This window comes from Neophocaena asiaeorientalis, unplaced genomic scaffold (assembly GCF_003031525.2).
Source record: "Neophocaena asiaeorientalis asiaeorientalis breed wild unplaced genomic scaffold, Neophocaena_asiaeorientalis_V1.1 scaffold37, whole genome shotgun sequence".
Taxonomy (NCBI): domain Eukaryota; kingdom Metazoa; phylum Chordata; class Mammalia; order Artiodactyla; family Phocoenidae; genus Neophocaena; species Neophocaena asiaeorientalis.
Window position 1 is genome coordinate 2,210,517 of NW_020174269.1, and position 21,520 is coordinate 2,232,036.

Consider the following 21,520-nt stretch of genomic DNA (forward strand, 5'->3'; position numbering starts at 1 on the left):
CCCCCCCCCCCCCAGATATTTGCCTTCTCAGAGCTATTTTATTATCAGCGAAAGATACGTTCTTTTTGTCAGTTCACAACCTGTCAGGAATAAAATCAAACATTGTTAAGTGAGAATCAAACATTATGGTTCTGAAGAATTCAGAGTGGTTGCAGGGATAGGAAAGTTTAATATTCTTGCTTTGTGGTAGGGAACATATTAGTAAAGTAAACATTGAAAATTGAGGTAAATAACAGGATTTAAACTTTGAAAAAGTAACCAGAATGCTCCTGAGTTAGCAGCATTTCAGAAATTATGTTTTGTAGTTATCGATTTTAAAGGAGACAGAATCGACAGCACTATCACCTCCATCATAGATGTAGTTAATTACAGTTTCTAAATGCCACTGATCAGTGGAGCAGTTCTCCTAAGGTGCCACCAGTCTTTGGAAGTGAGGAGGTGGGGATTATACTCCATTGCTCCTGCCCAGTACGTGGCTCCAGCCACAGGATAGTTAAGGCTCGGTTCTACCATGAGTTTTTCCAGAAATAAGAGACATATTATGCTGCTGTAGGTCACACGTGAACTGTTGTAGAAAAACTAAATTGATGAAGGTATTTTGCTGAGAAAATAGTCACCAGCGTCCACAAAGCTGGCTAGTGGGTCAGAGTCTGAATTCTAGGTTTTGCTGCAAACTCCATGACCTGGAGTGCAAATACCTAATTTTTCCCCCCAGATTTTTTTTTACATTCTCCCAAATGTGTTCTGTAAACCATTATTGTCAGAAGGTGCTCCAGAAGTTTCAAGGGTCCATGGTTAAATGAGTTAGAAATGCTGTGTACTAGATCAGGTGTAAGAAATGCACAATATGTAGTAGAATATTAAAGGCTCTAAGAAGTCTTACAGGAAAGAGCCCTTACAACTTTTGAACCTGTTTCTTGACATCTCTAAGAACATTGTTCCATGAAGTCCACTTTAGGAACCTGTATTAGGTGTCTGAGGTTATTTAAACCTCCATAATTCTAGTTCTAGTAAAAAAAAAAAAAGAAAAGTTTTATTTCAACATGGTACTTTAATTTGTAATATCGGTGTGGAATCTTCTTCAGGAAACACTGGAAAAAGCCTTTGATTGTACAGCATCCTAGTACTCAAGGATTTTGCACACAGTGATACAGAGAAGCGTTGTTTTCCCCTGTGAGTACTAAAACCTTGATTTGAAATGATGGGTCAGAAAGAGGCTGAGTCAGAGGTTTCCCTGCTTTTCAAGAGCTCTGTCCAGTACCTCAGGTTCTACCCGGAATGTTTCCATAAGGTGCCATTTGATGTTAGACACTCTTTATATCCAACATATTTTCTTTTGTTTAATACAATTTCAGCTGTTATTGGCTCAAAGTACATAGACCCCTGTAGGGATCTTTTATAGTTATTGCTCAGAAAATAATGTCTGGCTTCCTAATAATGAAGTTCAGAGGAAAATCAGGATTTTGTCATCTTGTTTGTAGGATGGGGGCTGCAGATAACATATATAAAGGACAGAGTACATTTATGGAAGAACTGGCTGACACAGCAGAAATAATAAGAAAAGCAACATCACAGTCTTTGGTTATCTTGGATGAATTGGGAAGAGGGACAAGCACCCATGATGGAATCGCCATTGCTTATGCTACACTTGAGCATTTTATTAGAGATGTAAGTATCTTGCATACCTTTTTGTACAGGAATGGTGCATACTATACAGATTGTTTTCCTGACCTCAGTTTCGAAATATTCAATATTATCCTGCAGTTGATCCTGTTCCTGCAATTGATCATTCAAATGCTATATATGGAACTCAGGTAGATTGGCCCTAAGTAACGTTTGTAGTTCTTTGATGTGTCTTGCTTTCTTTTGCTGAGGCAGAATAAACCTGGTCAGTAGGAGAAAGGCCTCCTTGGCAATATTTCCACCTAGAACTGTATCTTACTCTCCTTGGCAAACTAAATCAAGAGCAGGGCCCATCACCTGCAACCCAATCCTTGAGAAAAGAACCAAATAAGAGATAGTGCCATTTTTGCCTTTTTTCAACAATATCCTAGAAGATCTCCTTATAAGACCTTTGATCTGATCTTTCGGTGTCTCTTAGTAACACCTTCAGTGCATGTGTCTTTTTTTTTTTTCAGAGTTCATTTCTTTTTTTTTTGGCTGCATTGGGTCTTTGTTGCTGTGCGTGGGCTTTCTCTAGTTGTGGCGAGCGGGGGCTACTCTCTTGCAGTGCATGGGCTTCCCATTGCGGTGGCTTCTCTTGTTGCGGAGCACAGGCTTTAGGCGCGCGGGCTTCAGTAGTTGTGGCTCGCGGACTCTGGAGCGCAGGCTCAGTAGTTGAGGTGCACGGGCTTGGTTGCTCCACGGCACGTGGGATCTTCCCAACCAGGGATCGAACCCATGTCCCCTGCATTGGCAGGTGGATTCTTAACCACTGCGCCACCAGGGAAGTCCCAGAGTTCGTTTCTAAGCATCTGAATGTGAACTTTTGTTTGTGTCAAACTTTGCACCCCCGTCATCTCCATCAAACTGTCCCCGTTATTAACTGTCTCTGGTTTTGTTCATTTTGATCTCTCCTTTTTTTCTCTCACCTTAGCACCTGCCCCTGAACCTTGTCTCTTCTTTGGTTTTTCTTTTTCTATTTTGTTCTCTACTTTTTAACTTTTCTTTGTCTCTGTGTCTTCCGTCCATTTTCATTTCTTTCTTTCTTCCTTAAATAGCCAATAAAAGCACATTTTTGCTCGTATTTCTTTGCAAAAATAAAATCCCCTTTTCTTTAAAGTTTTGTGGCCCTCAGTTTTTTGTTTAAACGTTTAGTTAGATTACATAGTTAATGATCACATATTTTCTGTTTTAAAATAAATACTTTTTACTTTTAAAGAAATTCTGTATTTTCAAAAAGATATAACTTAGGAACTTTTCTTTAATCATTGTAGAAACTACAAATTCAGTATAGTTCTATATCTGCCTCCAAAACACACTTTTTAAACATTCATTTAAGAATACTACTCATGCAAGTGGGAGGAGATATGGGAATATATGTATATGTATAGCTGATTCACTTTGTTATAAAGCAGAAACTAACACACCATTGTAAAGCAATTATACTCCAATAAAGATGTTTAAAAAAAAAAGATACTACTCAGCTGTAAAAAAAAAATGGAATTTTGCCATTTGCAGCAACACGGATGGGCATTATGCTAAGTGAAATAGGTCAGACAGAGAAAGACAAATACTGTATGATATCACTTATGTGGAATCAAAAAATACAACAAAGTAGTGAATATAACAAAATAGAAGCAGACTCACATATACAGAGAGCAAACTAGTGGGGAGAAGGAAGCAGGGAGGGGCTTTTTACGGGTAAGGGGAGAAAGGGTTATTATGGGGATATATGAAATCATGTGCGTGACACTTCGGAAAATTGTAAAGCACTACAGAATTTAAAGAATCTTTCATTTAATAAAAACTAGATTAATTAAGACATTCCTTTGTTTTGAGCCTTCAGGAACAAATTATGACAGAGCTGAATTTGTCAACTTCGAGTTTCCTTTAATTGTATCTACTCTATAGCAGTGTATCAGTTACTATGACTGCATAACAAAATACCCTGAAACTTGGTGGCTTAAAAAACAATAATCATTTATTGTCTCTCAGAGTATCTGGAGGTGAGAAATTTGGGAGCAGCCTGCCTGGGTGGTTTTGGCCCAGGGCCTCTTCTGAGGTTGCAGTCAAGTTGTCACCCAGGGCTACAGGATCCTCTTCCAACGTGGCTCACGCACGTGGCTGGCAAGTTGGTGCTGGCGATTGGCCAGGGCCCTCAGTTTCTTTCGCTGTGGGCCTCTCCACGGGCTGCTTGAGAATCCTTACAGAGTGGCATCTGGCTTCCCCCAGAGGAGGCATTCCAAGAGGCCAAGGTAGAAGCAGCAGTGCATTTTATTTTGCCATCATGTTGTTGAGTACACAGGGCCAGCCCTGATCAGCGTGGAAGAGGCCACTCAAGAGCATGAGCATTGGGAAGCAAAGATCTCTGGGGCCACGTTGGAGGCTGGCTGCCAAAAGCAGTTTGTCACAATTTCAGAGTCATTTAAGAACCTTCAGGAACAAATTAGGACAGAATTGAATTTGTCACTTACGTTTTCATTGCTTCTGTAGCAGTTTTTGGATATTTTAAATGTTGATGAAGAAAGTGTTAGTTTTAGATAAAGTTTACCCTTGGAGTTAAGTCATTGAAGAGGATTCTTCAGGAACAGGAGTCCCTAACTTTTTTATGGATGAAAATCTTTATTTTTCATGATGTCTTTTGATTGCTGGGATGGGGAAGAGAGGAAAAGGAGGAGTCAGGGAGGCTACGTGTTGCTGCTGCAGGGTGAAAATGGCCTTGAGGGGGGTAGTGGTGTAACCCAAACCCTTAGGGCTTCCAGCTAGAAATGCCCGTCAGCTCAGGGAAGGGACACTGGGGAGACAGCTGGTCCTAAGATATTTCAGGGCAGATTTTAAGAGCAACTTGTCAAAGAAATTCTGCCTTAATAGGTTTATTTGTAATTGTTTTTAGAGAAAAGGCATATGTTCTGACTTTTAATAAGGTGAATAGCAGATGAATCAAAACTGGAGTTCTTCAATTTGATTACCCTCTTCTGCTAATGCTTAGACCAAGATTTGGTGTTAACTTCCCTTAAGATAGGGATTTCTAGAACACATATAACTGTGCTTTAAAACATTGCTAATTAAGTAATCCACAAGTCTGTACTGATACTAACAACACAAAAATAAATTTTAAAATGGTGAGGGTAGGGAGGAAGAAGGGAAAGCTCTACTTTACAAAATTCCAGCTAATAGAGAAAGCTTTGTTTTGTTTTGTTTTTTTTTAACATCTTTATTGAGGTATAATTGCTTTACAATGGTGTGTTAGTTTCTGCTTTATAACAAAGTGAATCAGTTATACATATACATATGTTCCCATATCTCTTCCCTCTTGCGTCTCCCTCCCTCCCACCCTCCCTATCCCACCCCTCCAGGCGGTCACAAAGCACGGGGCCGATGTCCCTGTGCCATGCGGCTGCTTCCCACTAGCTATCTACCTTATGTTTGTTAATGTGTATATGTCCATGACTCTCGCCCTGTCACAGCTCACCCTTCCCCCCCACATATCCTCAAGTCAGTTCTCCAGTAGGTCTGTGTCTTTATTTCTGTCTTACCCCTAGGTTCTTCATGACATTTTTTTCTCTTCTTAAATTCCATATATATGTGTTAGCATACGGTATTTGTCTTTTTCTTTCTGACTTACTTCACTCTGTATGACAGACTCTAGGTCTATCCACCTCATTACAAATAGCTCAATTTCGTTTCTTTTTATGGCTGAGTAATATTCCATTGTATATATGTGCCACATCTTCTTTATCCATTCATCCGATGATGGGCACTTAGGTTGTTTCCATCTCCGGGCTATTGTAAATAGAGCTGCAATGAACATTTTGGTACATGACTGTTTTTGAATTTTGGTTTTCTCAGGGTATATGCCCAGTAATCGGTATTTATTAACTACCAGAATAATAACTGATTCAGGCAATGATGGTCAACAGATAGTAAAACCTTTGGATGAAAGACTGTTGGAGAAAATGATATTCACACAGTTTCAAAGTATCATCCCCCAAGTTATTTATTAATTACAAAGGAGAGAGGTGTCAGTACAGTGAAGGAGTCTTCCGGGCACACACTTAAACCAAATAATCAGCTTTCGCATCTCCAATAATAGATCAGACTGACATCACGTACCTCCTGATGTGATATGCTGAAAAGGGTATGTCACCTACGTATATATGTAATATTGCTGGTAATAAGTTTTAATCTGAATTGAATGAGGCAAATCCAAGTTGAGGGAGATTATGCAAAAGAGCCCTCCTGGATGCTTCAAAAATTTTAAAGACATAGAAGTGAAAAAAGAGAAGTCTGGGAACTGTTCTAGATTAATGGGAACTAAAGAGGCATGACTAAGTGCACCACATGAGTCTTGATTTTTTTTTTTTAATATAAAGAAATTTCTGAAGAACATTATTGGGACAGTAAGGGAAATTCATGGACTATATATTAGTAAATAGTACTATATCATTGTTAAACTTCTTGAGTGGAATAATTTTATTCTGGTTATATAGGAGAATGTTTTTGTTCTCAGAAGATAGAATCTTAAGTATTTAGGGACCAAGTGTCATGATGTCTACAATTCTCAAATGGTTCAGGAAAAAAAGTGTGTGTGTGTGTGTGTGTGTGTGTGTGTGTGTGTGTGTAGAGGGGGAGAGAGGAAGAAAGGGAAAATATGGCAAAATACTAACAAATGGTTGTTTAGATAAAGAATACATGAGTGTTCATTGTACTTGTCTTGAAGCTTTTATGAAGGTTTGAAATTTTTCAAAATAAAGTTGGAGAAAAGTTTAAATTAAAATTTAAAAATAAAATAACTTTCATTGTGTCTCACTGCTTTAGGTGAAATCCTTAACCCTCTTTGTTACCCATTATCCACCAGTCTGTGAATTAGAAAAAAGTTACTCACAACAGGTGGGGAATTATCACATGGGATTCTTGGTCAACGAGGATGAAAGCAAACAGGACCCAGGTATGAATTGTTCCTGCAGTAAGTACAACTAGAATTCTGTTGGTTTTCATAATTTATAACTTGAAGTTCATAGGAGCATGAACTTATTGCTTATTAATCATGAAAGCTGTGAATGTTGATTGTAATTGACATTTGTCCAAATTCATTTTCTCTAAGCTTAGGGTCAGATAGAATTTGCATTTATCCTCACCATGTCTGAATCCTTCTCTGGCCCTCCTTATCTCATTTTTCTACAAGAAGAAGGTGGGGTGAGGGGGTCATTTAGGTTTTATTCTTAGATCCATCTCAGAAAAGATGCCCTAACAGTCAAGTGTATTAGTTATCTTTAAAAATACTCAGTACATTTCCCAAAATATCATTTAGCATTAATAACTTACTAAGAGCAATACTCTATACTGGCCATACATGTTATCTTAATTTGACAAGGAAAGTGAATCTCAGGTAAAGTGGGTTCCCCATGTCAGCCACCTGGGTGGGGGTTGAACTGAGCCTAGAATCCATGTCCTCTGCCTGCAGGTTCTCTTCTGCTCTGCTAGAAATGGTATATGGGAGCTACAGTATTTTTCCTAGCCTTCTGCTTACTACTCATGTCACAGAAATGAAACATTTCATGAAAAAGAACATCATTAGCCAATAGAAAAAATTCAAGTGCTGTAAGTAATATAGTAGATTTTAGCTTTTATTTTCCCCCTGTTCAATAATTTTTTTTTTTTTTTTTTTTTTTGCGGTACACGGGCCTCTCACTGTTGTGGCCTCTCCCGTTGCGGAGCACAGGCTCCGGACGCGCAGGCTCAGCGGCCATGGCTCACAGGCCCAGCCGCTCTGCGGCATGTGCGATCTTCCTGGACCGGGGCACGAACCCGTGTCCCCTGCATTGGCAGGCGGACTCTCAACCACTGTGCCACCAGGGAAGCCCAATAATATTTTTTTTTAAGCTGTGGGCCAGTGATGGCTTATGCAGTTGGTGCGCTACAATGGAAAATCCATTATCAAAGATACTCCAGAGTCCAAATTTTATTTTGGAAAAGTAATAAGTAAGGATGGACCTGAAAAAGATATCAGGCAACTGGCCCAAATAAAACAAAGCACTGGACCTAAGATAAATGTAATGTTAGGCAGTCCTGGCCTTTCACCACCATGCGGTCTTGAAAAACACATCATAAATTCTCTCATGGAAGCAGTTTTGTATCTATTCATCTGCATCCAAAGTGACAGGAGGAGCTTATAAGCTAAAATCCAATGGGATAAACAAAACAGAGTTCACTAGCAGGGAAGGGTCAGTGGTAAGTGTTTGATGTGAACTGACTACTAACCCAGACCCTTACATCTTAAGTGTTTTGGCATTTTATTTTATTGATTTAGATTTTTATTCGTGAACATAATTTTTAAAAACTAGATAAAGCTAAAGACTCATGCTAACAGGCAGTGGTCCCCTGCTTCCATCCTTTTATTACTCCACGGCCCCTCCCCATTCCAGTCCCAAGGCAACTGCTTTTGACTCTTTCATCCATTTCTTCCATAGTTCTAAATACTGTGCTTATTTTCCTATCTCCTGGTTCATCAACCTGACACAATATTTACTGACTTCTGTTAAATGAGAGTCTTCCGCCCTCCCTTGCCCTTCCTCCTGGTATAATAGTTTCACATTTTTTCCGTTTCATTCACATTCATTGTTTTCACTATTACTGCCAGTAGGTATTGCTTACTCATGAGCCAAGTATGTTTTCTTTCTTGTACAACATTTTTCTTGAAGGTAATAATTGTTTTCATTCTTTCATTGTTTTATTTGAGTCTATGGTTGAAAATTCCTGTATCCTCCAATAGCTTTGCAAAACACCTCTCTAGACAGTTTTCCACATGACTGAACCTGTTGGTTCCAGTTTTCCCCACTGGTGTCATTCTTCCTGGAGCCCTTTGTCCTCCTGCTCATCTGAACTGGTTGTTTCCTAGGCCTGCTGCCCAGATGTTGCTGTCATCCTAGGAAGTCTCTTAACCTCTCCTCTGTGCATTGGATTGCACGTAACAGAACACTTGGGCCCACACCAGCTCAGACGATGAGGATACATATAATCTCGTATTACAGGAACCTCAGGAAGGGTGGGCTTCAGCTCGTCTTCTATGCAGTTCTCCAGGCTTTGTCTTCCTGCCCTGCTGGTTTCATCATCAGACTAGCAGCAAGATGGCTGCAGCTCTTTTGGGCATCGCATCCAGAATTGATGATGTCGGAAGGAAGAAAAGGGACCAGCTTTTCCTGTGACTCTTTCTTAGGAGCAAGGGAACTTTTCTTAGATACCCACTAGCTTCTCCTCAGTGTCCTATCTTATTTTCAGGATTGAATCACATGATCATTCTTAAACCAATTCCTAGAAGTAAGAACGGAAGGGATAACTTTGATCAGCCTAGACTAATTGGGGTCAACATTTGGAGCTGGATATGAGGACACTGCTCCCTGAGATAAATGGTCAGGGAGTTAATTCCTTTATAAATCAGGGTTTTCTTAGAGGTGGAATAGATTTTGGATAGGCTACTAATAATATCAACTAAAGAAGGTAAAATTTTTAAGATTTTGCGTGAATGAAAATGTCTCCATACCTTCACACTTGATTTATAATTTAGCTAGGGCTAGAATTTTAGGTTGAAAATAATTTTCACTCAGAAACTTGAAGCATTCCTCCATTGCCTGCTTACTTCCAATATTATCCCTGACTGTATCTATGCTTCATCCTTTACCTCTGACCTAATTCCTCTTCTGTCTAGATTAGAGGCCATTGGTCATCAGTAAAATGCCCCAGTGACCTTCTGTGTGACTTCCAAGATACTATGCTTATCTATTTCCTTTGGTGTGGTAGATAAAGCAATGGACCAGCAGTAAGAAACCTGAGTTTTAGTCTCTTCCAGTCCATAAGATGTTGGAAAAGTCTCCTAACCTCATCCATCTCTAAATTTTTATGAATCTATCCTAAAAGTGACTTCAGAAACTGATCAGCACACATCTCTTTAATATCTGTCTAGAGGAGTTTTGCTTTAAAACAGTTTTGCTAAGTTTCCCTGTAACAAACAGAAACTTGAATGATTACTTTCAATGATTACTTTCAGCAGTGTCAGGTAAGCTTTTCAGTAATACCTGTTTAAGAAATTGGTCATAGCTTACAAGTAGGGTCCTCACTAAGAACTTTTATTTGAAGCTGTAAAGAAATGAGTCATTTTACCATCTGCTCTGCGACCTGGCTCTCTCCACCTCCATGTTTCCTTTGTACATGCACACACGCCTCCCTCTCTCTTTCTCTCTCTCTTCTCCCTCTTCTTCCCTCTCTCTCCCATGGAAGAGTGGTGAAAGATAGTCTTGAAGTAGAACGTAACTATAAAAATATTTCCTTCAGGTGATTATGGAAGAGTGGTTACATTATTTACCTTGATGCTGTAAGAACTACCATAATTAGTACTAAAGTAGAGACCAGCATATGATGACAAATTCAGCAGTTGTTTGTACTGAGTTATGTTAATGAGTTTTTGGGAGCAATATCATATTTTATATAATTTAACTATATTTTATAGCTATATTTAAGAAACATTTTTTAGCTAGCTATATTATATATACTACATCTTATATGTATATAAAGCAAAAAAAAGGAAAAAGCCATCAGCAAAGCAGTGTTTAAATGAGGGGGTTTTGTGGCATTTAGTAGGCTTTCAGAAAAGGATGGATGGATGGATGGATGGATGGGTGGATGGATGGGTAGATGGATGGGTGGATAATGAATGGATAGATGGACTGATGAATTAATCTCTTTTTTAGAAAGGTCAGTGTGGAGGCTAGATTATAGAAGAGAGGCTGGAGGTGGAGAAATCAGTTAGGACTAACCCAGTTGAAGTGATAAAGGCAATACTTGTCTTTGAGATGAAAAGAATTGGCTTTTTTGATACCCCACTGCTGTTCACTTCAGTTTGGGTCTTGTGAGCATTGAAGGGTAACAAAAAACTATCCAGGTTAGCTGGTACTGGTTTCTGCATGCTTCTTTCCTAGTCTTTTCCCACCCACTTTGTCACCTGTTCTTTGTGTTCCTTAAGTTTTATTTGGAGGCAAAAGGTATTCTTAGTGCTTTGTAATGTGAGTTTTAGTCTATGTATTCCTGAGAGTGTCAGCATTCTTTTCACCTCCCACCTCTAGCACCCACTCTTAGAAAGGTATTATTTGTCTGTTGCTGAATTCTTAGAGGAGATTAAAGAAAATTCCATTATCCTTTTTCTCTGTTGTGTTCAGTCTTGGCTTTTTAGCTTTTAGCTGGATAAAAGAATAAAGCATACACATTTATCCAATGAAATAATATATGAGAAAAGCTCCTGATAAACTTATAATAAGTATACTAGGGTCTCAGAAGTCATTGTGAATCTGGTTCATCTTGGACATTTTTGCAATACCGTGCAATTATATTGAATTTTGTAATAAAAGCTGCGTAATCCCGAGCTGCTTTAGGTTTATCAAAGATTAAACTGTATGCAGCCGTTGGGGAAGAATTTGTTCTCTACCCTTCTTGGTTCTTTGGCTGGTCTCATAATCAAATTAACATAAGACAGATTAACAGGAGAAAACCAAATTTAATTATGTATCTACGGGGGCCTCATAAGAATATGGGGGCAAGTCAGCAGTTGAGGCTTCTGTGCCAGCGTGAGCTAAGGAATGGGATAGGAGACTGGGCATCAAAGGGGAGGACGGTGATTCACAGGGAAATGAGAAAAACAGATATTTGGCAATTAGATGTTTGTCTTGCCCTATACATAGGTCATTCAGATAAACGTTATCTGTGGTAACAGTCTGTCTTTGAGCCAGGGCCCCCCCTACCTCCATCTAAATTCTTTCAGGCCGTTGAAGGGGGAGCTAAAAAGCCTTTCCTGAGCTTGCGGGGCCTCCCCTGTCTTCAGCCTCAGACACTCTGCATGCCAGAGTGACACATCTTGGGGAGGCTTGTTCTGAATCCCTTCACAGTCTTGTCTTTGTATTATTGTACTTCATTATATCCCAATTCTTTAGAAGTTTTAACTTCATGTATATGTACTGTGTGGTAGACTGGTTCCCCAGGAAGCAGATTCTGAGGTTTACATGCCAGAGTTTATTGGGGAGTGCTCTCACGATCAACGCTGGGTTACAGTTATAAGGCTTCAGCCCACCCTGCAGAGAGCTCTGACGAGGGTTGGTCCTTCAGAGTTACCTCAACTTCGGGTGAGAGAGCCAGGCCTTATACCTTTTATTAGTTATCTACTGTTGCATAATAAATTACCCCCCAAAACATAGCAGCTTAGCACAGCAAATATTTATTATCTCATAATTTCTGTGGAGCAGGAATCCAGGGGCAGCTCAGCTGAACACCTCTGCCTCACAGTCTCTCACAGGCTACATCATGGTATCGGCCAGGGCAGCAGTCGCTTCAGGGTTTGACTGGGGCAATCCACTTCCCAGCCCACTCACATGCTGTTGGCAGACCTCAGAATAGCCACTTCCAAGTTCACTCACGTGGCTGTTGGTAGGCTTCCAGGCCCTCACTGACTTGTTGGCCAGAGACATCAGTTTCTTTCCATGGGACCTCCATAGGGCAGCCCACAATATGACCACTGGCTTCCCTCAGCGCAAACAAGCCAGAAAGAGAGAGTGCCCAAGACAGGCCACAGTCTTTCATGATGTAATCTCAAAAGTGACATGCCATAATTTTTGTCATATTCTATTCATTAGAAGCAAGTCCTTTGAACCGGCCCACACTCAAGGAGAGGGAGTGACACAAGGGCTTGAACACTAGGAGGCAGGGAACTTTGGTGGCCATCTTAGAGGCTGCCTACAAACCCCCATAGCAACCAGTCACTGGACGCAGGTTTCCCAAGATGGGACGCGACCTTGGGTGAAGCAGTTCTCTTCAGCTGAGGACGTTCCCAAAGAGAGCACACAGCTGAGCGTTGCAGGCTTAACAGCCTTCCTGACAGTTGGGGCAGTAAACCCTTCAGTCCTGAGTGGGATTTGGGTGGTACCAGACAGCATCCACTTCAATATGTATAGCTCTTAGTTAACTAGGATGTTTAATAAGCCAGAATTTCTCGGTCTTGTTATTTAAACTGTACAACATGTAATATTTCCTTATCTGTTTTTGTGGTTTTGTTTCTAGCACTCTTAGAAACATCTTTTATATATGTTACTTTACAGAGTGTATTACAAGACTGGTGCATATATTCTTCCACTGGAAAACACTTTTTTTTTTAAATCTATTTTTAAAGGAGAAATTGTATTGTACCATGTATCAGAATCACTCTTTTTTTGATATAGAAGGTCAGTGGAAATTTTTCAGCAAACAGCCTAAAACTAAATACTTCTTAGCTTACAATGAGTAATTGTTAAAAACCATTTTAACTGAGCTAAAAGATAGATTCTAAATGCAAAAGCATTTTCAAAGCAGTATTTACCCTTTTCTAGATATGTAGTATTGATAAAAGGAGCTAACAAGGGATTAGGAACAGTGGATTTCTTTTTCAGATTATAAATTTTAATTGAATAAAGTTATAAGAATTTGTATGTTGTCTTTAATCCTCTAATTTCTTTCAACTTTCAAGCATGGTTTTCTTTCTCTCTCTCTCTCTCTCTCTCTCTTTTTTAACTCTATTTTTTAGGTGAAGAAGACCAGGTTCCTGATTTTGTCACTTTTCTTTATCAAATAACCAGAGGAGTTGCAGCAAGGAGTTATGGACTCAATGTGGCTAAACTAGCAGATGTTCCTGGAGAAATTTTAAAGAAAGCAGCTAGCAAATCAAAAGAGCTGGAAGGATTAGTAAATATGAAAAGGTCAGAATGATTGTGCTGCATTTTTTGATTTATAATGAAATCTTCCAGGTTGTCCCAGGAAGAGGATTGTCCTGTAAATGAACATCAGAACTTCCTTCAAGTGTCTCTTCAAGTATTGTGAAGCATTTAATTACGATAAAATGAAAACAGCTCTTACCAAAGCTCACGTGAATTCACTCATGCCTCTCTAGTCAGGTCTTTATTAAGTTGATAAATTGGTTCTTTTAATCATTTTTCTAAAGAATTCACTCCTTAATATGTACCAACACATTTGTTGCCTAAAATATTCGTTTATGCAAAAAATTACTAATGGAAACCTCAATATATAAAATGTTTAGAGTACTTCTTTTATTCATATATTGCATTCAGATATGCAGTAGTTGCATTCAGAGATGAAGAATTCTGTCAGGACAGGAATGAAAATAATATCACATAACTAGGTGATTAGAGTCAGTATCCACACGTCACTTACTTTGTGGATTTGTTTGTGACAAAGTTTTCATTCTAACCGACTTCTCCATCATCTAGGAACGCTTTTGTGAATGCACTCACTTTTTACCCTGGATAGCCAGCAAGTATATAGTCAGTATATATACTAATCTTCATATAAACTTGAGACATACTTTGGAAGGAAGATATTCCTAGGAAAATATCATACTAATAAATAATAAATTATAGCCTTTTTTCCCCAAATATAAGATTATATTATAAAACAACGTAAGCTCCTCACCTACCTCCTACCCCACTCCTCTGCTTGGAGAGTCTGATCGGCCTGGGGCAGGACATGATTGCCCTGGTCCATAACCATATGACCAGGAGTGAACAGGCTGTTGGTCCAATAGAACATCTTGGCTGACCACTATACCATAAGAATATGTTTTAGTTCTGGAAATCATCCCCTATTTAAATATTGAGATATTAACACCTAATGTTAGTTAAGCACTTGCCAACTTGTATACTGACGTACAGTCGTGCAACCAGCTTCTCTTTCTCCTCTTCCTGCCTCTGTGGTTCTGCCTTGCACTCCACACTTTGCAGTGGTAAATGGTGGTGAACCAGGTCCAAAGTGCTGGAATACTATAAAAGACATGTCGTTTCCTCTGTTGACTTTCTCTTCTGCATCCTTTCCTCAATGCCAAGTTAGAAACAAATGTTGTAATCAGTGACCGCTTATTTCTAGTTATTTGTAACATAATAGATTAACATAAAATTTTTCTAGAGAGAAAAGTAATCATTTGTGAGAGTTTTAAAATAAGCTTAGCCCGTAGTTCTTTGGGCTGATTTAAATCCTCTCTTGTTGTCTTCTTATTTTTCTTTTTCCCTAAAGAAACTAGAATAAAACTTTACTACAAAAGATACATAAGCACGATGGTGATAAAATATGAGAGTTTATACATGTTGCTGCTATATAGCCTATAAAGCAAGAGCAGTGAAATTCACAGGTTATTTATAAATATTTTAACCCTTCCGACTAGTATCTGACATTTTGAAATCTAGAAAGTTATCTTAAAAAGACAGAATTATAGAAAGAGGTTGCATTGGGATGGAATCTGATGATTTATCAGGATACACTGCATTTATTGTTTTTCCTTTTCACTAAAAGTGCCTGTCACATCGATTCCATTGGTGAGATCAAAGAAAGCAAACTGAATCCAGTGCATTCATGTGGGTTTGGTAATAGCTAATATTTATTGAATGCTTGCTGTGTGCACCAGCAAGTCTGGGCAGTCAGTCCTTTGCAGCAGCCTAGACACTGTGCCAGTTACTGTTCTTATTGCTTACGACAGCCTTGTGAGATAGGTACTGCTGTCATCCCCATGTTATAGTCGGGGAAAATGAGGCCAGGTGGGGGTAGGAAGCTGACCAGGAAACCAGGGTCACGCAGCTAGTTGGTGCTGGAGCAGTGATTGGAACTCATATACTCCCTCTTCAGACCCTAAGTAGGTCTCTGTTATGTTGGCATTTTACTCTTTCCATAGCCTGCATTATATTATTAAATCAATTTTACTTTTCATCCTGTGAGCACACATAGCCTCTGGCTGAGTTAGAAGAGGGAGGAAGCTGGGCTCTCCCCTCCCCGGAGTCAGAGAGCTGATCAACAACTTTGGTCTCTTGATTATAATAGCAGCACTGAAAAACTTGTTTCTCAGGAAGGCTGATGCTTCCTGACATAGCTTCCCAACCACAGCTTCCCAATCACCTTGCCTGTGAGTCTAATGTTACAGGCTTTTCATAGCTTTCCATGAGATGTACTGGCCTCTAACAATTTCATTTATAAAAGAAATAGTATTTTATTTTCTCTCCAGGAAAAGGCTGAAGTGTTTTGCGAAGTTATGGACGATAAATGATGCAAATGATTTGCAAAAGTGGATGGATGAGTTCAAACTGGAAGAAATTACAGACTTCTCTTCCTGATGAAAATGAAAACTACGTTTTGGAACCAAAAAATAGAGAATTAAAAATACCAACTGTATAAAACAACTCTCTAGTAACAGCCCATCTTTGTGTGACCTGAGCATAAAACCTGACCGTGGTATATTCCTGTTAGAAACAGGGAGGCCTTTTGTGTAGAAAGTCTGTTTCAGGTTCCTGCCATCCTTTTAAAAGTATAAACACTTTTGAATATTAAGATTTCTATCATGTCATTAGAAAATCTCATGGACGGTAAGATTCAAATAAAATCAGAAACTTCTAAGTAAAACCTGGAGTGGTAGAATATATAGTTCATGAACTTTTAGAGTGATATAAAAATTTAATGCATAATTTTATTTGTTTCAGTTCAGATAATTTGCAACTGGTTGAAATGTCTTGCAGGAATATACATTTTCATTTGAACTAAAATAATTTTATAATGCCGCCAGTTTATTCACTGTAAGCAGAAGAATTTTGGAAGAGAAATAGAAGGAATTATCAGGCTTTTAGAAACTAGAGCACAGAAAGAGTAAGGTCATATGAAATTTGAAAAGCTAAATATTGTCATAGTTTTAAGTAATTTGAAGATTGTTGGATTAAATTATTTGTCATTCATTCAAGTAATAAACATTTGATGAATACTTGCTATAATATATGATTTTTTTCATGTTGAATTTGGGGGTTCTCAACTATTTGGGACATTTGTTACTTTTTAGGTTTAATTGTGGAACCAAGGTTGCTGCTCCTTCCAAGTACACAGAACTGAGCTTTCCCATTTTGGACCTTTCTACTAATTGATATAGCAAATGTATGGTCTTCCCGGTATTGAACCTTATAGCTATGTTGATTCATAACAATGCTCCCTCCCTGCATGTTTAGGGTGACAGTGCTCAGCTTTGTCCCTGAGCTTTTTATAGCACTTACAACCTGGCTTCTCATATCTATTCTTTGTGTTTCTAAATATATGATCTTGCACAAAGGCTTTCCATCCTGTTTCTCACTCGGTTTTCATTCCTACTCAGTGAAATGCCTTCACTTGATGGCCACATTTCTAATTTCTTCTTTAGATTCTTTCATTTTTTTTTTTTTTTAGCTGCACTGTGCAGCTTGCAGGATCTTAGTTCCCCGACCAGGGATGGAACCTGCGCCCCTTGCAGTGGAAGTGTGGAGTCTTAACCACTGGACCGCCAGGGAAGGTCCCTTTAGATCATTTCTTACAATGGCCCTAACAGTGAGCCCTGGACACAGTCAATTAAGTCTCCCCAAGTTGATGACGAGCGGTTGGTTGCTATACTTTTGGGTCACTCACGCTTTAGCCCTGTGATTCCCCACCTTTATGGAGTTAGAATATGATGTAGTCTGATTCCTCCATCCTTCCAGAAATATTAACATACAGTGAAATTCTCAAACGTATCTCCAAATAGAATTAGTTGGGATTTACTCTTTAAATTTTAAAAATAACACTTTTTAAGCAATGTTTCAATACTCCATAAGACCATAAATGTTTTATATTAACAGAGGTAGTGCTGTAACCTTACTGGCAGGCCAGCAGAAAAAGGAGATGAATCCAGGAATGTCACGCTCATGCCTGAGGGTGCTGCAGGGACCAGCAATCACAGGTCATATCCAAGTGGATAGTTGGGGCTATCTCTGGCTTGCCCAGGCCAGTGTCAACATTCAAGCAGGTAAGAGTTTCACGAGCAGTGTGTCCAGGCAGTGACGGTCCACAGTGTCTAGCAAGTGACAATGTGGAATATTGCAAGGTAGATTCTCTAACATAAAGCAGGATATCAGCCAGCCAGCCAATTTGCAGGAGGTCAGGCCTGCTCCAAGTTTGGAAGAAGATCAGCATTGCCAAACTGCAATTCTAAGTGAGGCTCCTTCCCAGCCAGGGTGCTGAGGTGTTGAAGGGAAAGTTGTGTCAGAGTCTTAGACATGAAGATTGCACACGTGCCATGGAGATTGGCAGGAAAGATGCCATTGATCGGGTATGTACTCCAGGTATCACACTTAAGGAGTGCTGCAATTCTAACATTGGATATAATGTCTTTGAGATCCTGATTTGATTTCCTTTAGTTATATACCTGGAAATGGGATTGCTGGATGATATGGTAGTTCTATTTTTTGTTTCTTGAGCAACCTCCATACTGTTTTCCATAATGGCTGTACCAATTTACAGTCTCACCAACAGGGTACAAGGGTTCCCTTTTCTTCACACATTCACCAACACTTGTTACTGCTTGTCTTTTTGATAATAGCCATCCAAAGGGGTGTGAGCTGATATCTCATTGTGGTTTTATTTGCATTTCTCTGATGATTGTAGTCAGTTTTATAACGTTTTTATGACCCTAAAATCTGTTCTTATTAGCAGTTACTCTCCATTCCTCCCCCAAATCCCCAGTCCTAGACAGTCACTAACCTGCTTTCTGTCTCTATTAGATTTGGTATTTTGGACATTTCATATGAATGGAATTATACAATATGTGGTCTTTGGTGTCTGGCTTCTTTCATTTAGCTTACTGTTTTCAAGGTTCATCCATGTTGTAGCAGGTAGCAGTACTTCATTCTTTTTCATTACTGAAAACTATTCCGTTATATGTATATACCACATTTTGTTTATCCGTTCATCAGCTGATACACATTTGGTCTCTTTCCATTTTTTGGCTATTATGAATAGTTCTACTGTGAACATTTATGTACAGATTTTTATGTGGCAAGCCACAAGATTTTTTGTTTTAATTTTATTTATTTATTTATGGCTGTGTTGGGTCTTCATTTCTGTGCAAGGGCTTTCTCTAGTTGCGGCAAGTGGGGACCACTCTTCATCGCGGTGCACGGGGCCTCTCACTATCGCGGCCTCTCTTGTTGCGGAGGAGCACAGACTCCAGACGCACAGGCTCAGTAATTGTGGCTCACGGGCCTAGTTGCTCAGCGGCATGTGGGATCTTCCCAGACCAAGGCTCGAACCAGTGTCCCCTGCATTGGCAGGCAGATTCTCAACCACTGCGCCACCAGGGGAGCCCCCACAAGATTTTTTTTAGAGCTCCCCCCCAATAATTCTAAAGTGCAGACTGGTTTGTGAACCACTAGTCTCATAGATTACAAGTGACTAAACAATATTTTTCATTGGATTGACAGTCATTTGGTCTCTCTCCTCTGCTTAATCTATCATTTAGACAAAGCATGGCATACTGTAGAACCCCAATAAATATTTGTTGAAATAGAAAAGAAAAACCAAACCCTTTCATATTAGAAATCCAACGAAATGACTCTTCGTTTCATAATCAAGATACTATTTCACTAGGGATTCAAGATCCATATAGAAGTATACTATATCTTAAAACAAAAAAATTAAAATTTCTTCTGCCAATTTGTCCAGGTTAGAGCCTGTTGTCTTGGTGGTAGTGGTAAGGTAGCTGGTGAAATAGAGCTCACTGCATGAATTCCAGAGTAAAGACTAGATTGAATCCAATGTGGTCTACAAATTATTGTAGAGCTTTACTAAGTTCCAAGATCAGTATTAATTACTGCTGTGCCAAGTAATTATAAAAGTGTCATTTGATGTTTCACACTAAGAACATGGGTGGAGAGAAAAAGGAACTTGGATTAATACCATCTGCGGTTTCTAACTTTGTAATTACCATCAATTCCTCTTTGGAACATTGTGGTTAGTATAGATGATTATCGTTAGGTTTATTAATGTTCAAAGAGGTATTACCATTAGGGAGATATCCATTCTGGTTTGCCTGGGATGAATCTGGCACGTTCTGGTCTACACCTGTTTTCCTGGTGTACTTGTTAAGAGCCTCTTTCACTCAAAAGTGTCCTGTTCTGAATAATAAATTACGTGGTTACCCTAGTTTTAGGTGCTAATTCATGGACACACTTACCGACTTGACGGATTTTGAATGTCGTCTTTAAAAATTGATTTTCTTAACCCACTGTATGAACTGATTTTTATCTGAACGATCTGCCAGTTGTTTTTTGCTTGTTTATAATAAATGCTTTACATTGTGGCATTTAGAAACTACCACTCTGGGAATTGGCATGTTAGGGCTTTACTACCTAATCTGTTTTTGAGACTAAATCCCCAGAGATAACTTTGTCATCGGCCTCGTCTCCATGAAGATGGTGAACAATGTGCGCCTATATGATCACGAGACACATAGCAGGGCTGTCGTCTGGCAGAAATAATTATTGATCTCAGGACGAAGAACCCTTTTCTCTAGCTGTTTTGTCCTTTGCTCAGATCATCTTTTCATTGCCTTTGACTGTATCCTTTTTCTTTTTAACATTCAGAACAGTCATTTTATTTTCTACATCAGAAATATTATGTGCCATTTTAACCTCCTTTTCAGCCCCACACTCCTTTTTTCTAAAACCTTACTTCCATGAAGCTCCTTCATTGGATGTAGGGATGTCCCGCCCTCTATCAGAATCACCTAAGGAGGTTTTATTCTATTTTATTTTTTAAAATTTTATTGAAGTATAGTTGATTTACAATGTTATGTTAATTTCTGCTGTACAGCAAAACGATTCAGTTATACATATTTATATTCTTTTTCATATTCTTTTCCATTATGGTTTATCACAGGATATTGAATATAGTTCCCTGTGCTACACAGTAGGACCTTGTTGTTTATCCATCCTACATATAATAGTTTGCATCTGCTAATCCCAAACTCCCATCCTTCCCTCCCCTATCCCTCCCTCCCCCTTGGCAACCTCAAGTCTTTTCTCTTTATCTGTGAGTCTATTTCTGTTTCATAGATATGTTCATTTGTATCGTATTTTAGTTTCCACATATAAGTGATATCATATGGTATTTGTCTGTCTCTTTCTGACTTAACTTCGCTTGGTATGATAATCTCTAGGTCCATCCATGTTGCTGCAAATGGCATTGTTTCATTCTTTTTTAAGGCTGAGTAATATTCCATTGTGTATATATACATATATATATACAGACACATATATATACACAATTATACACACACACACACACCACATCTTCTTTGTCCATTCGTCGATGGACATTCAGGTTGTTTCCATGTCTTGGCTATTTTAAATAGTACTGTTGTGAACATAGGGGTGTATGTATCTTTTTAAATTATAGTTTTGTCTGGATATATGCCCAGGAGTGGGATTGCTGGATCATATGGCAACTCTATTTTTAGTTTTTTGAGGAACCTCGATACTGTTTTCCAATAGTGCCTGTACCAGTTTACACTCCCACCAACAGTGTAGGAGGGCTCCCATTTCTCCACACTTCCTCCAGCATTTATTATTTGTAGACATTTTGATGATGGCCATTCTGACTGGTGTGAGGTGGTACCTCATTGTAGTTTCAGAATCACCTAAGGAGGTTTTAAATACAGATTTCTAGGCCTCACTTTAGCTCTGCTGAATCTGAATCTTTGAGGTTGGTACACAAGAATATCAGTCAATGTTACTTTTTGTCCTCATCTCTTCTTTCCCATTTTCTCTCTCCTTTCCTTTTCTCACTTCTCCCTACATGATTAGTGGTCTTATCTCCAAAGAGATTTGCTAAAACTCATATTTCTCAGATCATAACACTTCTCCAGGATTCTGTCTGATTCAGTAACTCTGGTATGGAACCCAGGGAACTTTTTTTTTTTTGGATAGACTTTATTTTTTAGAGCAGTTTTAGGTTCACAGCA

The 21,520-nt window shown here is 39.0% G+C and overlaps 1 protein-coding gene across 2 annotated transcripts in view; it reads left to right on the forward strand.

Annotated features, from left to right (window-relative positions):
- MSH3 (mutS homolog 3) overlaps positions 1–16,487 on the forward strand; it is a 182,367-nt gene extending 165,880 nt beyond the window's left edge. For both annotated transcript variants that reach the window (XM_024755697.1, XM_024755698.1), the window contains exons 21-24: positions 1,482–1,668; positions 6,481–6,610; positions 13,259–13,430; positions 15,737–16,487. In XM_024755697.1, coding sequence (XP_024611465.1) covers positions 1,482–1,668; positions 6,481–6,610; positions 13,259–13,430; positions 15,737–15,845 — 598 coding nt within the window. In that variant the 3' untranslated portion in view covers positions 15,846–16,487. The remainder of the gene's footprint in view (positions 1–1,481; positions 1,669–6,480; positions 6,611–13,258; positions 13,431–15,736) is intronic.
- The last annotated feature ends 5,033 nt before the right edge of the window (positions 16,488–21,520 follow it).